The 16464-nt window shown below is 39.0% G+C and overlaps 2 protein-coding genes across 2 annotated transcripts in view; one reads left to right on the top strand and one right to left on the bottom strand.

Annotated features, from left to right (window-relative positions):
* LOC134659319 (WD repeat-containing protein 7) overlaps positions 1 to 16464 on the bottom strand; it is a 135024-nt gene that overhangs the window by 28325 nt on the left and 90235 nt on the right. The window lies entirely within an intron of this gene.
* Positions 12610 to 13664, top strand: LOC134659316 (cuticle protein 38-like). Its single transcript, XM_063514970.1, has 2 exons — positions 12610 to 12760; positions 12867 to 13664. The coding sequence occupies exons 1-2, from the start codon at positions 12749 to 12751 to the stop codon at positions 13545 to 13547; spliced, it is 693 nt and encodes a 230-aa protein (XP_063371040.1). The 5' UTR covers positions 12610 to 12748; the 3' UTR covers positions 13548 to 13664.

Here is a 16464-nt window from a genome sequence, read left to right as displayed (position 1 = left end):
TTTTGGTCGCAAGTTTGACAGTCGTGTCGTTCTTTGTTATCCAGTTATGTGCATTAAACAGTCCTAATGAACTGCTCCCCTAGACTCTAGGACTCGAGCGATGATGTACTAAAAAAACAACGGGTTGCACTCAGGGAGTGCCGGCAGAAGTGAAAACTCAATGACTATTGCAAAATGCACTATGTATAATTGAGGTTAACGCCATCTAGCGTTAGCGTTAATTGCTTGAAACCCCTAAGCACATCACTGTTAGTACTCTAGTTATATTAATACCAGTTAGAGCGAAACTCACTAGATGGTATTTAAATCAATAAAGAAAAACTCAATGACATTACATGTAGCAGTTTTTCGATCAGGTCACGTGTCCGTCTTACGGTCACGTGATCGCCTTACGCTGTTTCGAGTTTAACATTTTTTCCCCACCTCAAAAAGTGCACAGCGCTGCTAAAGAAGTTTTCTCTTAAAAAATCGGGGATTTGCATGACTCTTTCGAATATCAGTTAAAATCACACAGTAGTCTAAAATAATCGTTCTCAGCAGTAACTGACCAACACATAAGTAATCAAGTGCAATTTGAACCCAGCTAAGGTCGACTGGTTCGGACTAGTTAATTATATTCAATTTAATTATTCTGAGGAATGTGAGGTTGTATCAATTGTTATTTTGAAAGCTTTTGATGACTTGAGGTAATTTATAAAGAATATCTTTAGATTAGAATATTGAGGTTGAGACACAACGATTGATGGTAGTGTCCAAAAAAAAAATAGGAAGTAGATAGCTATGTTTTCGATTTTGTTGACAGTAGAGATTAAATTGACTATAGGTATCGATTACATTACAGCAATCAAAAAAGGAACTTTTGGGTGAATTACAAAAACTGCGCAGTTAAGGATTTGTGTGATGTAACCCTTCATTTTCGTAGATCTTTATGTACATAGTACCTAACTAAAATTGCATATACATAACATAAATTATACATATACCAGTTTAGACCTACATAAATTATGAACCTACAACATAGATTAGAAATATCAAAGAGCATGTTTTGAAATTGTTTTCATTTGCCAAACGATACGACAACCACACAGATTGGACATCGAAATGCTGACCCAGTCTTATCATAAGTTTTATCAAATATATCGATCGTTTTGAAATTTTTTTGCAAGCGTATTTATGTTCGTCATTCGTGCATCGTGGTCAAGTTTCGATCTATTTTTAAGGTTAAAGTCAACATCTTATCAGTGATCTTATTGCTACAGATTTGATATTTAATCGAACAATGTATAATCTACATCTGGTATCTTCAATCTTCATATCTTCACTGGCTTTAAGGCCTTTCTGATGCAACATTGCCAAATAAAGTGCAAGGTCAAGATTGTAAGCAGAACAATTAGAATTTGGACATCAGCCTTTTTTCGCCCACTGCTGAGCATATGCCTCTCTTCGAGTACGCCACTTATCCCGATCCTGAACCAATCTCATCCAGAAGTGACTCGCAATCTTCCGAATGTCGGCCACCCAGAAGCCCGCACGCCAAAATTTGGACACTGGACTCGTAATGGGTCTTGGAAATTGGAAGTCAAGTTGGTTCTTACGCACAGCGTAGACTGGGTCATGTTTTTTTTTACGTGTATGTTATGTGAAATTCTTTATTCCCAAGAATTTCTGAAGTTGATTACGGTATATATCGATTTGTTCAATTGTGTATTAGTTTAGGAAGTTATTATTATTTAGAATACAGACAGAAGGACGTAAAATCGTAAATTAATATCATTTCAAGTAGCCTAAGACTACGACCACGCTAATTTGGTACTCTTGGCTGTGACAATTATCAGAAAATGTATTACCGCAACATAAAATTGATGGGAGACGTAGCGCGAATGGAGTCTAACCATCACTGAACGACATATTTCCAAATATCCCACATTAACTGTCTTTTGACTTGACTGCTCTTGCGTTGTTCACAACAGACCGAAGTTGTATTCATAGTAATGAATGCCAAATTTTGGCAACTATGGTGAAATAGAAAAGGAAATTGAGAAATACAAGCCATATGGGGCATCATCTATGAAAAGGGACCTTATTGTCGATGGCGCTTACGCCGCACTGCGGCGCCCGGCGTTATATTTATATCGGAGCATCGTTAATAATGGCGGAAGCGCCATCGACAGTATGGTCCCTTTTCATAGATAACGTCACATAAAAGCAGAAAAAGATGAAAATGTTCTAGGAAAAATATCGGTTAGTCACCAAGAAACTTTATAATAAATATAACATTAAACAAAAATGTATGGCAGTAAGTTATATTCGAGTAAGTATTATACATCCGTTAGCATTGCCCATTCTAGTCCAGCGGGCTCAGCACGGTTCCATTTTTATCTACTGTCACTATGCCCGTCACTTTCGCACTTACATACTTGTTAGAACGTGACAAGCATGGTGACAAACGATAAAAATGTGACCGTGCTACTAGGGCAGATCATTGTAATTGTCGTAACAGTGTATGGACAGAATAAGTAATGGACTGAGTCACTGTGTCCTTACTGGGTCCGTAGACTACTTGTAATACTTTCTAAGGACATGGATGACGTCATATATAGAACGGTTGCAAAACTGAGAAATCTTGGCCCTCGGCCAATGTCAAGCAATGGCATGAAAGCTTTGTATGAAAGAGCGAATACCTCCTAACACAAGTGTCAAACTTAAATGGAGGATTCGACACCTATTGAAAACTTGTTAAAAATGTACGAATTTAGAATTTTTGAATTAATGGCAGGAGAATTCAGATTTCTGTCGTTTCAAGAACGATTATTTTTACAATCCTTGATTAAAAAGCTAGACGCGTTCTTATGTCACCTCTATATCTCGAAATTATTTGTGTACGAATCTCTGTAACTCTAAGAAAATAATAAGACCGTACTTTATGCATAGGTATGTAATTACTACATAGTATAAAACAAAGTCGCTTCCCTGTCTGTATGTCTGTATGTATGCTTAGATCTTTAAAACTACGCAACGGATTTTGATACGGTTTTTTTAATAGATAGAGTGATTCAAGAGGAAGGTTTATGTATAATTTGTTAACCCGTGCGAAGCCGGGGCGAGTCGCTAGGTATGTATAATTACCTCCTGTATATTCATTGAAATCTGAAGTTTATGCTGACACTTCCACACTTTTTGATTGCAAAGTCTGTAGGAGTAAGCTCGGTCCGGCTCATAGCAACTTTTGCCGCTCTATTCATCAGAATACCACACTCGTACATACAAGTCATAACTCAAGGCTGCATCATATCTAGACCGCGCCTTACGGGCTATGTTACTCGAACAAAGAGTTTCGAAAGCCGCTAATTTAATCAGGGCGGCGTTAACAAAGGATAATAATTGGTTGCAATGTTGTGTTCGATATTAGAAGTGCTGGTCATTCATATTTAGTAGTAGTGTAAGCTTGAGGCGAGGTCGATTTGGGAGAGATAACCCCCATGTTATATGTAAATTCGCAAAAACATAGCAAGTAATCCTTTACTTACTGCGTTTTAGGGAGATATGCCAGAACATAATATTATGTGTGTTTTATGTTATGTGTGTTATACAGGGTGTTTGGTATATCGTTAGCTAAATTAAAATGGCAGATAGGTGGAATAACTTGCTATCTTCTCATGCCTTGAAAAAAAATTAGCACGCTTTTTTTTTCAGCTCTACGCCAGTTTTTCATAAATTTTAATTTTTACGAGCGCAGTAGTAAGAAATACCGTGGGCAATTTTTTTTTCTAGGCATGAGAAGATAGCAAATGACTCGACCTATCTGCCGTTTTAATTTGGCAAACGATGTACCAAACAACCTGTAATATATAAGAGAGTATATTTACCCAAGATGAAACAGAGACCATTCGCTTGCGCTTAGAGCTCAGTCAAAAACCTTATAAAGGGCACTGGCACAGGTTTTTGAGTAGGTAGTTCGACGTCCTACCGGTAAGCGGTAGTGCACGTGACGTAACCGATCTAAAATGGCGACCGGATAGGGCAAGGTGACAGTCTGTTGCGGGCAGACTTGTCGCCGGATCCGGCGGCGATAGTGCTGCACTTTTTATCGATAGATTACGGAATACACTATTAAATTCATAAACGCGCTACAAGTGCTACAACCCTCCATTAGCTATTAATTGTTTGTCTTTATTTGTAATTTAGACCTTATGCATTTGTATTAAAGCTATAAAACATTCTTTTTAGGGTTCCGTAGCCAAATGGCAAAAAACGGAACCCTTATAGATTCGTCATGTCTGTCTGTCTGTCTGTCTGTCCGTCTGTCTGTCCGTCCGTATGTCACAGCCACTTTTCTCCGAAACTATAAGAACTATACTAACTGTTGAAACTTGGTAAGTAGATGTATTCTGTGAACCGCATTAAGATTTTCACACAAAAATAGAAAAAAAACAATAAATTTTTGGGGTTCCCCATACTTCGAACTGAAACTCAAAAAATTTTTTTTCCATCAAACCCATAGGACGTGTGGGGTATCTATGGATAGGTCTTCAAAAATGATTGAGGTTTCTAATATCATTTTTTTCTAAACTGAATAGTTTGCGCGAGAGACACTTCCAAAGTGGTAAAATGTGTGTCCCCCCCCCGTGTAACTTCTAAAATAAGAGAATGATAAATCTAAAAAAAAATATATGATGTACATTACCATGTAAACTTCCACCGAAAATTGGTTTGAACGAGATCTAGTTATTAGTTTTTTTTTATACGTCTTAAATCGCCTAAATACGGAACCCTTCATGGGCGAGTCCGACTCGCACTTGGCCGCTTTTTTATAAATAAGGGGGGTCATAGACTAGGAATCCTCTAGACGGAGTTTAGAGCAATTATTTCATGAAACTGATGCTGCCAAAAATACTGGGGTGCGGGGACGAGATGAGCGAGTCCCGTGCCGTGATTGGTCTGTTCAAAGACACGGACGTCACACAAAGACACTTTGACTCCAAAATGGAGTAAAACTACCGTATATTGTGGCAGAGGGGGTAGCGCTACTATGCTCAGTCTGGAGGATGTTTGTCTGTGAGGGGGGTATATCCGTATAAAGGCGCAGATGGACGATGCAAGAACTCGCATGCGATTTTTCTTACATTTCTGACTACAGAGACACAATCAATTCAATCGATAGATCAAATACGGCAACGTACATAATGAAACTCACATGAGACACACGTTCTCTTTCCGTCCAATCCCACATAAAGCGTGAAATGCATAGAACAAATTTTCTTAATCAACGAGAAGTCTGTGCCCAGCAGTGGGACGGGACGATGTATAAAGGCTAATGTAAATTGTGATTATAGTTGAGTGGACTGGCAAAGGTTTTTTTATCCGGTTTTCATCAACACGCTTCGGACTTTTTTCATCATAGAATTTAAACAATTAAGCATTAGATTGATCAAAACAAAAACCACAGACTAGAAGACAAGGACGGTATTTACACAAAATCGTATAGTTAATATATCGATAAGCGATCGTTCCCAGTTTATCGACTTTTCCCACCTTTAATAGACAAAGTTAACCTTGTACTTAAGGAAAGTTGTCACGGCCCGCCCTACACGATAAATATAATCGGCTTTATCGTAATATGACGCATTACGCAGATTCATTGGTATGTGCAACCCAGAAATATAATACTAAGGACCTAAGTATTAGTAAGCAGGTATAATATAAGACCTAAAATCTCTTTTTTTATTCGGTAGACTGAAATGACAGTTCATAGTATGAACATAAAATGTTATTTCATACTATGAACTGTCATTTCAGTCTACGTCTACCGAATAAAAAAAAGAGATTTTAGTTAGTTTAACGAGTAAGTACTAGTTATTGATTTATGAAACTAGCGGCGCGTCATGTCGAAATGTAAAACATTAATTTAATGAAAACTGAAATTAAATTGTATGAATAGCTTTTTATCGTTTGATTTATGATTTTACAAATGGCGGAGATGCTGGGATTAATGATAATATCTGGGAGACCGAGCTTTGCTCGGTAAACATATAAAAACTCAAAAATGAGCGTTTTCCTAGAGAGACCTAGCCAGATCGATTTTTCGCCCCCCAAAACCCCCATATAGCAAATTTCATCGAAATCGTTAGAGCCGTTTCCGAGATCCCCGAAATATATATACATAAATAAATAAATATACAAGAATTGCTCGTTTAAAGGTATAAGATTACGGAATATTCTCTCTTACTTTGCATATATTCTCTCTTATTTGCATAGGGTTTTAAAAAAAGGTTTTTTTTAATATATTTTTGGAACGTTGGCTTGCAAAGATGTCTGTGAACGCGACAAGAACTTTAAAAAGCACTAGCAACTTGTGGGGCAGTAAAATTGAAATATTTTTTATTTTTTTTATTTTATTAATAATAATAAAAAATAAAATAAAAAATATTAATTAATTATCAGGCCACTATGATTAGAGATAATCAAAGATTAGAGATAATCAAAAGATTAGACTCGTTTATGGAACAAAGCACACACAACACGGATCAACTGAACGACAGTCTGCCGTATTCGAACTTCAAGATATTCACAAGAGACGACATGTACTAGATCCATTCTTGATACGTTATAGTTTAGATTTCAACTAGTTCTCTTTTGCAGCGCAATTCGAGCAACCAGTGTCACTTTTACGTTAGATAGAGTTAGATATCTATTAGATGTGAATTGGATCTCTAAGCCATATGGAAATCGTTCAAGAGTATCTCCAGAATCGCGCAAATGTCAAATTTGACAGGTTAGATCTTAAACATATCGTTATCGTATCTTGGCGATGTCTAGAAGATATCTAACAGATGTCTATTTCAAAATCCGAATCGGGCCCAGTGTCTGCAAAGGTTGCAGTCAGTGCCTAAATTAAAGATTTGATGCGAGATAATGACATGATTGCCGGACGCAAGGTCCAAGTGACTTTGTTATTGTATTGTCTTAGCATTAGCAATAGGAGTCCATATCACTAATGTGTGTTTAAAAAGTTATAACTTCCTCCTTCTTGGATATCAGTTATACAAGTTACCGTCAGTATATTATAATATTTGATTGAAATATGTCATCTATATATATATATATATATATATATATATATAGGCAGTCGATAAGGGTGAAATCCTCGTGACAGGTCGAAAATGCTACGAAAAATCCCGGCTCTTAAGGGGCCCACCGATTAACAGTCCGCTGGACCACACCTCGGACACTGGCGATCAAATGTATGAAACAAACGCGTTCCTACACACACAGCCTAAGCTCGTGTAGGTGAACGCGTACCATGCTTGTGTGAGTGAGATAAGACATTGTAGGGTAACTGTGAGGTAACCGAGAGCGGGTGGGCGGCACTTTCAACTTCAACGGGAGGCAGGGAGTGTCCATACTGTACGCTAGTACTCTTCATTATACTGTGGCCGGACGGTATCGGCCTGTCAGTTAGAACAAAATGTTGACAGTTCCGAACAACTAACAGGCCGATACCATCCGGCGGACTGTTAATCAGTGGACCCCTTTAGTAGAAGAGGTCGCTGTAGGAACCCGTATATTGGGTATGCGGAAGGGGTCTCCATTGTTTCCCATAAAGTTTTAAGACATAATGTATTGTTTGTCCGCGTTTACGTTAGTCATAATTGGGTTTTCTCAGAAACGCGTAACCTTTTCAGGATTGCCATAAAACAAGCCCAACCTAACCTGAGTATCTATAGGATAACCTTACGAAAATCCTGAAAATTTAACGGTTTCAGAATTATGACTGATGATTAATTATGATAATCTGACAATCATGACATTATGTCAAACAAAGGGATCCGATGCAGAAGTTCTGGTTGTCAAAAATTGACAATTTAGTAACCACACATAACTTATAGCACCGAAAATCGCCATCCAGTTCAGCTATTCCTTAGACACCTCGTCAACAGTCAATAAATCTTTTATTATAATAAGCCATAACGTTCATGTGAACCGTGAAACCATAACTTTTTTCGTCGTCTCAAATAAAGAACGCGCAAAAAACGTTAAGTAATTGTATAAATGTGCGCAGACGCAACGGTCTCAAGTGCAAGTTCGCGTTGCGCAATGTTACGCATGAGTTGTACCGAGCAGACAAAGAGCTTTACGCGGTTATTACACTGATGTGGATTATTGTGGATCATCAGAACTACTAATCTAAAATAATAAAAAAATGTCTCATTAAATTAGGTCCTTTCATAACACTTAGAGTCTAACGAGTTGTATTGTAATAATAATTAAAAAAAAAACAAAATCAGCAGTTTTTCAGATAAGGGTCCCGATTCGGATTTAAAACTAGATATCTATTAGACATTACAAAGAAATGTCAGTGTCAAACAAGTGTCAAAAGTGACGTTTTTGTTTGAAGAGACGTCACTTTTGACACTTGTATGACACTGATATATCTTGGTGATGTCTAATAGATAGATATCTTATATTTGACGTATCTTAAAGTTCGAATATGGGCTATGGCTGAAGTTGGTACCAGGGATGTTGCGAACATCCGCATCCACATCCGCAACCGCGGAACTTCCGCATTATTTTCAACATCCGCATCCGCATAAAATCGATGCGGAGCTTATGCGGATGCGGAAGTCGAACAAGTCGGTACAGGAACGTCTTAGCGGCGGCGTAAGTGCTAGGTAATTTCGTCATTACCTATAACGAAATCGTCTAGATCCAGAAAAGTCGGCCAAGTTACTGTTTATTAAATATAACGCACCTATATTCTTGCTCAAATACTAAACGTTTCGTTTTTTTTAAATAAAAAAATACTAAAAATGTAATATTTGACGTTTTCTAAGTACCTAATCTTGACATCCGCATCCGCATCCGCGGATGTGAGCCTTTAAATATCCGCATCCGCGTCCGCGGATGTCAAAAAATCTGCATCCGCAACATCCCTGGTTGGTACTCTAGTCGTTAACACGTAGTATTTCATACAAAGATATTTATTTACCAAAACGAATGCACTAATGTCCTGAGATATGATCTTATTACATGCCCAAATTAGGTTTTACAAGCAGAGCGTATTAGTGAATTACTGCACACTTGCTCAACATTGACTACTGTGCCAAACATTTCCTCGGAAAAAAAACGGAATAATTCTGATTGGTAGAAATTCAATGTTTTCAACCTAGACATTGTTTGGCAAAATAAGTACCTACGAGATGTATAAATCCCTATATTTGAAGCCTGCGACCTGCAACACAAAACCCACATACAGTACAAACGCAAGTAAATTTAGTTATAATAATATAGTTTTTGCGCCGAGGTCCGGCGGCCGCGGAGCGGAATGCAGTGAGAGGTACGCCGACGCTCTTACGAACGGCATCAGATATATCGGAGCGGCCGAGGTGCTCACAAATATCTGAACACGCCTCTATTATCTAGACGTTAGAGTGCGTGTTCATATATGTTTGCACCTGAGCCGCTCCGATATATCTGATAGGTAGCGACTGTACTAACACTTAGTCATAGGTGGATCTTATGACTTCGGAATAAGGTTTAGGTATGGTGAATTAACAGAGTGAACGATGGTAGACTATTTAGATCGATATTTAAGTGTTCTTGTAGTGTTGGTCAATAGGGAAAACCCTTTAGGGCAATATAGACAATTGTACGAGTACGATACATTACATGCATTTCATAACATGGCTCGAATCAACTAGTATTATTTAGTACATACATAACAGATCTGATTAATAGATGCTCTGTTTACAAACTCACTTGCCAAACAGATTTGTCGAAGAGATCAAAAGCTTGTAACTTGTAATACAACAAACAAAAGCTGTCAAAAAGTGAACAGTAACAGTAAACAGGGCACTGTACGTTGTCTTTTTAAGGTAGAATCTCCTTTTTTTGAAAGTTACATATTGACAGTAATGACACCTCATTAATATCTAAATAGATGGCTGCATCTAACTTTGACAGCTTTGCACTTAATTTCGGTAATTTCAACTGCTTCGAAATATCTTTCATGTTTTACATTATTAACTAGAGTCACACACAACACATCTTTTTCGCTACCTGGACATATATGGCACTCTAGTTAATAATTTCAAACATGGAAGATACTTCGATTAGTTAAAATTATCCCGCAGTCGAAATTGTCCCCCTGCACCTTAAGACAAATCTTAAAAAGACAAAATAAATGAAAACAGAGTTTTAGAGCCTACTTACACAAACTTAAAATTGACAATTGTCTCGGCTAGAAGTTGGAACAATGACTCAGTTCCACAAAAGGTATCGTATATCTGATGTATGACTTGAATGGAATACCACACAAACTTGGCATACCCGACAAATACAGTTATTAAAATTGTTAGATTATGAAGCTATGAGACTGAATGAAGTTAGCGTAACCTACACCGCATTAGTTGCATAGCTGGTATTTTTTAATGTCAACAGTTATCATGCTGGGGCCCGTTTCTCAAAAGCTCCTAACTTGTAATACAAGTGGAAGTTCATTTCTAACAAAAGCTGTGAAAAAGTGACATCCGCTTATATTACAAGTTCCAAGCTTTTGAGAAACGGGCCCCTGGGGTTTATTTCTATATGTAGAACAATTAAACAGTCGTAAAAAAATTTGAGGGTAAACTCTAGAGATATACAAGGTGGCCCATTTAGATCGGTCAGTATGGGAAAATCTGAAACTATAAGACATACGACGATCTCTTCTTAGGAACCATGTCATCGATTTTAGTAACAAGAAAAACTGCATTCATACATTCAAAAAACAATGTGTACTCAGCTCGGGAATCGAACCCGGACGTTTTGAAAAAAAAACTAAAATTATTTCTATTTAGATATCGATTGTGTAGGTCTTATAAGCAGTAAATGTTACTATGAAACATGATGTCTGAAATGAATAAAATGCATTGTATTCATATCCTTTAATTTATTTTAGTATGTTTTCGAAATGGCCACCATTTTTTTCAATACATTTTACATAAAAAAAAAAAAAATGTATGAATGCAGTTTTTCTTGTTACTAAAATCGATGACATGGTTCCTAAGAAGAGATCGTCGTATGTCTTATAGTTTCAGATTTTCCCATACTGACCGATCTAAATGGGCCACCCTGTATACATTTTTGGAAAAGTATTCAATGGTAAACTTTTGGCGCGTTATTACATCCGCTACTTTAGAAACAGGCTGGACATGTTATTTACAAGAAATATTCGAACAATTCGTACTTATAACAAGCAGTTTCAAAGCCTGCTTACTTGCTTACTGGTTTGCTATTACGTCTTAAAGGTCAGTGCGGCCGTGAGGACGGCGTGGGTATCTTAGCCCGCCTAACAAGGAAAATCGATTAGAAGCTAAATTATTGGCTAAGCTAAGGGAAGAAAGTAAGATATTGCAATATGGAGAGGAAAATGAAACGAATCACACACAGGTGTATAGAGAAATAATGCACCCCTCGATAAAGGAACAATTTCAGAAGAAAACATGGCAAAGTGTCATTCTATAGAACTTGCTAACTAGGTATGTAAACAAAAGTCACTAGTAAATTCATATTTTTTGACAGTTTCAATATGGCGGTTTGTTTACATAGCAAGTTCCATAGAATGACACTTTAGAAAAGGAGATTTCTACATTTAATTAAACGCTACGAGTAACATTTTTATATCTATTTATATGACTATTGTTGTGTTTGGCCTCTCTTCTTGGTGCAATATCGCTATTTTTAAATCTTTAAAGTCATGGTGTTTTTATACCGTCTATACCTGATATCGTTTAGTACTTTAAACTGTTTAAACTAGACGCTTTGTGTACGTAAACCTCAATTCAATGATTCTTAAAGCTATATATATTTCGCTTACAAACTTTAATGTCGATTATCTTATTCAATCGAAATGGCTTCTATATTCATATTCATACATAAAAGTAATTTTATCGACGAGTTCATAAAACTCGGTTAAATCCACCTCTCCTTTAAATGGCATAAGATTATCTAGGTCATCATCATCATCATCTTAGCCTTCGGAAGCCCACTGCTGAGCATAGGCCTCTCTTCTTGTACGCCTCTGGTCCCGGTCCTGTGCTAGTCTCATCCAAAAGTGCCCCGCGATACTTCGAACGTCATCCACCCAACGAGCCAACGGACGCCAGGCGCTTCTTTCATCCGTAAGCGGCCACCAATCCGTCAACATTTTGGTCCACCTGCCATCACTCTGCCTACCACCTGCCTGCTGTATTATCTAGGTACTGAAGAATAAGTCAACTTTGAGTCAAAAGCGTGAGTTTGAGGTTTAAAGTAGTCTCACAAAAACTAAGACGGGGCCTAGGTATTTTCAGGTTTATTAAGATGACTACGAAATGTTCAAATATTTATTCACTAGACTCGACCTAATTACGATTAATTTGGAAATTATTTTAGACGGGTAATTTAACGAATTACGACGATGAACGATGCGACAATTTGCTTAAATTTTAGTAAAATAAAATATAGTTATTTACGTCACACCGTTTCATTAACTACATAAATAAAGATGTAGAAGTTCCTATCGCAAAAACCTACGAAAAGACGTGCGAGCTTATCACCTTAAGCACCTAGAACAAGACATAATTCGGTCCTTCTAAATGACATTTCGAACACACATGTCAATACAGCTTCCTACATTTCTCCCGCCGCTTTTTATCACGCCCGCTATAAATAGTGTGGTCGCCGCCGAAACGACATTCAGTAGCCTTCGCGCAGTCTACAGAAGTGCACGATGAGAGTACTGGTCAGTTGAACCCAGATTTATTAACGTGGTGTATAATCTATAATATAGTGAAGTGACAACAAGGATTGATCCATTGTAGAGGTTACCGGTATTTGTTTTGTTACAGATTGTCGCCGCCGTCCTCGCCTGCGCCGCCGCAGCGCCCTCGGGCCTGCTGGCTGGTCCCTATGGTCATGGTCTGATCGGCCACGCCGCCCCTCTGGCTTACAGCCATGGCGCCCCTCTGGCTTACGGCCATGGCGCCCCTCTGGCTTACGGCCACGCCGCCCCTCTGGCTGTGGCTCACGCCGCCGTCCCCACCATCTCCCCCGGTGACATCCAGGGCGCCGCCATCGACGCTCATGTTGAGGCTGCTGACCACGTCCGCGCCGCCGTCGACCAGGCTTCCGAGCTCCACGGACAGGCCATCAACGCCGCCGAGGACCACTCGTGGCAGGCTGTTGATGCCGTGAAGACCCACGAGGCTCAGATTGATGGTGCCGCCGCTGGCGCCGCGCCTATCCTCGCTAAGCAGCTGGCCGGTCACGCCGGAGTGTACGCCGCCCCCGCGCTCGCGCACGCCGCCTACGCCGCCCCCATCGCGCACGCCGCCTACGCTGCCCCCATCGCGCACGCCGCCCCCATCGCGCACGCCGGCAGCCACTCCGTGTCCACCCAGTCCCTGCACCAGACCCACCCCGCCCCGCTCGTGCACGCTCCCGTGATCGCTCACGCCGCTCCCGTCGCGTACGCCGCGCACGCCGGCTACGCTCACGCCGGACTCGCTCATGGTCTGTCCCACTGGTAAATTCATAGGATATCAAATTTGTGCCAAAAACGTTCTAATACTCAATTGTTCGGACTTTAAATTAAAAAAACAGGTAATAGAGGCGAGGATGTGTAAATAAAGAAAATAGTCAATGTATTACTCTGTTTCCTTTGACCCCCATTCTTTTACTTCCTAGTCTTCCTACCTTTACGAGAACGCGGAACCTGTCAGCCGCTTGTCACAATCTATTCTAAGGGTCAAGACACCTATCGACACATATTGAAATGAACATGTACTTGTTCAAATCATAGGCGTGGTATTCAATGTTAATTTTAAGGTGACACAGGCGTTTCCCACGAGCTCATACGAGCATTGTTCGTAGTTCCCTCAGCTGTTTCGTACAACGATTGCAGGAGCTGATATAATGATTAAGATAAAAATAAACTGAGGCCAGTTATGCCTATAAGGAATTATCTTGTTATTGTCGAAGAATGGTGTCACATGAGATACAGCGATCTGCATATTTACACATAATAATATGTCGATGAGCAAATAAAATGTACGCACCCGAGCAAATTAAGTCATTAGAAGTTATGACCAACACTTTAATTGCCTTTTTGTAGCCTTATTTTTGACATTAAAACTTTTACGCAAAAAAGCTTTTACTGCGCAAAAAATAAAGATTTAACAAATCCTGACCACGTCAAAAGTCAAAGCTTTTAAGATCAATCTAGCGGCACTTAAACTCATAATCATAACGACCTTTATAGACAATTGTAACAATGTTTCAAAGAACGTGAGTATAGTGGTGCAACCTTATAACAAATATATAAACAGACGGCCTTTTCGCACCGGTGATAGCGTCCGTGGCGAGTGGCTAGCCATCCGGTGTCAACATGCGGCCTTCACACACCGTCAGACACTGTGTGTCTGTGTAAAACACCATCGTACCTTAACCTTACCCTGATAAAGTGCGAAGGGAATATGTGCAAATATCTATCAAATGCAATCTTAAACGAGAATACCACAAGACTGGAGCAGTACGATCGTTTGAACTTATAAGCTTAAGAGAATGTGTATCAGTAGCGAAGGATCTACACGATTCGCACGAATCTCATGGGGCTTAAATAAAAACTAACCTTAATTAGACTATCTAATTTACACACAAGAACAATTGAAGATCACTCTTTATGAGAAATAATATATAAAACGACCTGTTTTCATTGGTAGTGGAGACTTATACATACATAATTTTTTTTAAGAAGCAGTTACGTCTGCGAGCGATATTCCAAATTTTATATTAAAGGAAAAGAATGGAAAAAGTTACGCTTCCGGCAGGACTTGAACCCACAGGACATCGCAAATCTGCCTGCATCTGGTAGGCTTCCGTAGCTCAATTGGTTAAGAGCAGCACACGGATTGTGGAGGATGCGGGTTCAAGTCCTGCCGGAAGCGTAACTTTTTCCATTTTTTCCTTTAATATAAAATTTATACATACATATAGCGATAAAACGGAGTATGGCAAGGAATGAAAAAAGCTTCCATCACCTATTGTGTCTGGTCACTATCAAGACATGAATGAACGGGCTATCAAAACAAAAACACATCGTATAGGCCCTGTCTCGTTCTAATTTCTAATCGGGAATGATTAACGTAATTTAATTTGTTAGTCAGTTTGCAATATTTAAAAAATCCTCGCACGTAGCTAAAAGACAAAGCAGATTAATCAATGTGTTCTAATATTTAGGACAAAAGTACATATACAAATGCAGAACTATTACGTGGGAAAGAATGCTCCTCCTAAGGTATCGTGAGAAGAGCCGATTTGCGCAAAGTTGATAAACATCGTGAATTTCATATACAAAGGACTGTCAAATATTGGACGAGAAATTATGAAGCTATTGGCTTATACACGATTTCACTGGTTAGTAACATTTCCTCGCTGACAGCCAACAAAACACCTACAAGTTCTACACTTGCATACAGTCGCCATCGGATATATCGGAGCGGCTAAAGCGCTCACAAATATCTGAACACGCCTCTATTTTCAGGGCGTTAGAGTGCGAGTTCAGATATTGTGAACGCCTTGGCCGCTCCGATATCTGATGGTGACGTACACCGGACATTCCAAGTAGTTCAACTTCGCAACTAATAATAAAGAGGTCAGTGTAATGTATGATTTATTTATTATATTATAACAGAAGTATACTTAATTACTTATGTTATATATATATTTATTATATTTAACATTTTTAAAGTTTAAATGGATAACAAACAAACCGCGACTAATCGTGATTTGAGGACTTTAAGATCTTTGGGTTTCATCGCATGATTTTCATCATTCAATTATTCTTAGGGCAATCCGATACGACGCGTAATATAACATTATATTACCGTCATCAATATCTCCCAACTAGATCGCAATACGTTCTTGACGCACAGACGGCATCCGTTTCCGCATTGACAACCGATTAAAGCAAAAAAAACCGCTCCGGGCAGTCCAGATAAATACAAACTTACAAATGCCGACGGCGAAAACTTCAACTAGCGACACCGCGTACTATATTCGGCTTCAGCGCTAGACAGTGGCGCTGCAGGTAAATGAAAAGGTAATGTGGTAAGAGCAGCGTACGCGCAACGAGTTCAAGTTCGCTTCACTTTCGTTACACTTTTTGGAGGCCAATGAACTTCGGCGGCCTTGGGAAGGCTGCATTTACACAATGCGTGTAATATTTGTAGAAAGGATAAGTAAGGCTGTGTCATTATAAACGTCATATGTTCGTATTTGACACTAATGAGGACATTACCGCACTTTCTCATTGCGAATGCCATGCAGAGTTAGGTTGGTTGGTACCGACTCTAAAGGCCTAATGTACCGTCAAAGAATTTAATATCCTACCCATTATGTACTTTGTCACAGTGATAATTAGTATGAGGTCTCTAGCGACTTTCATAT

The sequence above is a fragment of the Cydia amplana genome, chromosome 24, assembly GCF_948474715.1.
Source record: "Cydia amplana chromosome 24, ilCydAmpl1.1, whole genome shotgun sequence".
Classification (NCBI taxonomy): domain Eukaryota; kingdom Metazoa; phylum Arthropoda; class Insecta; order Lepidoptera; family Tortricidae; genus Cydia; species Cydia amplana.
This window is presented reverse-complemented; position numbering and strand designations above follow the sequence as displayed.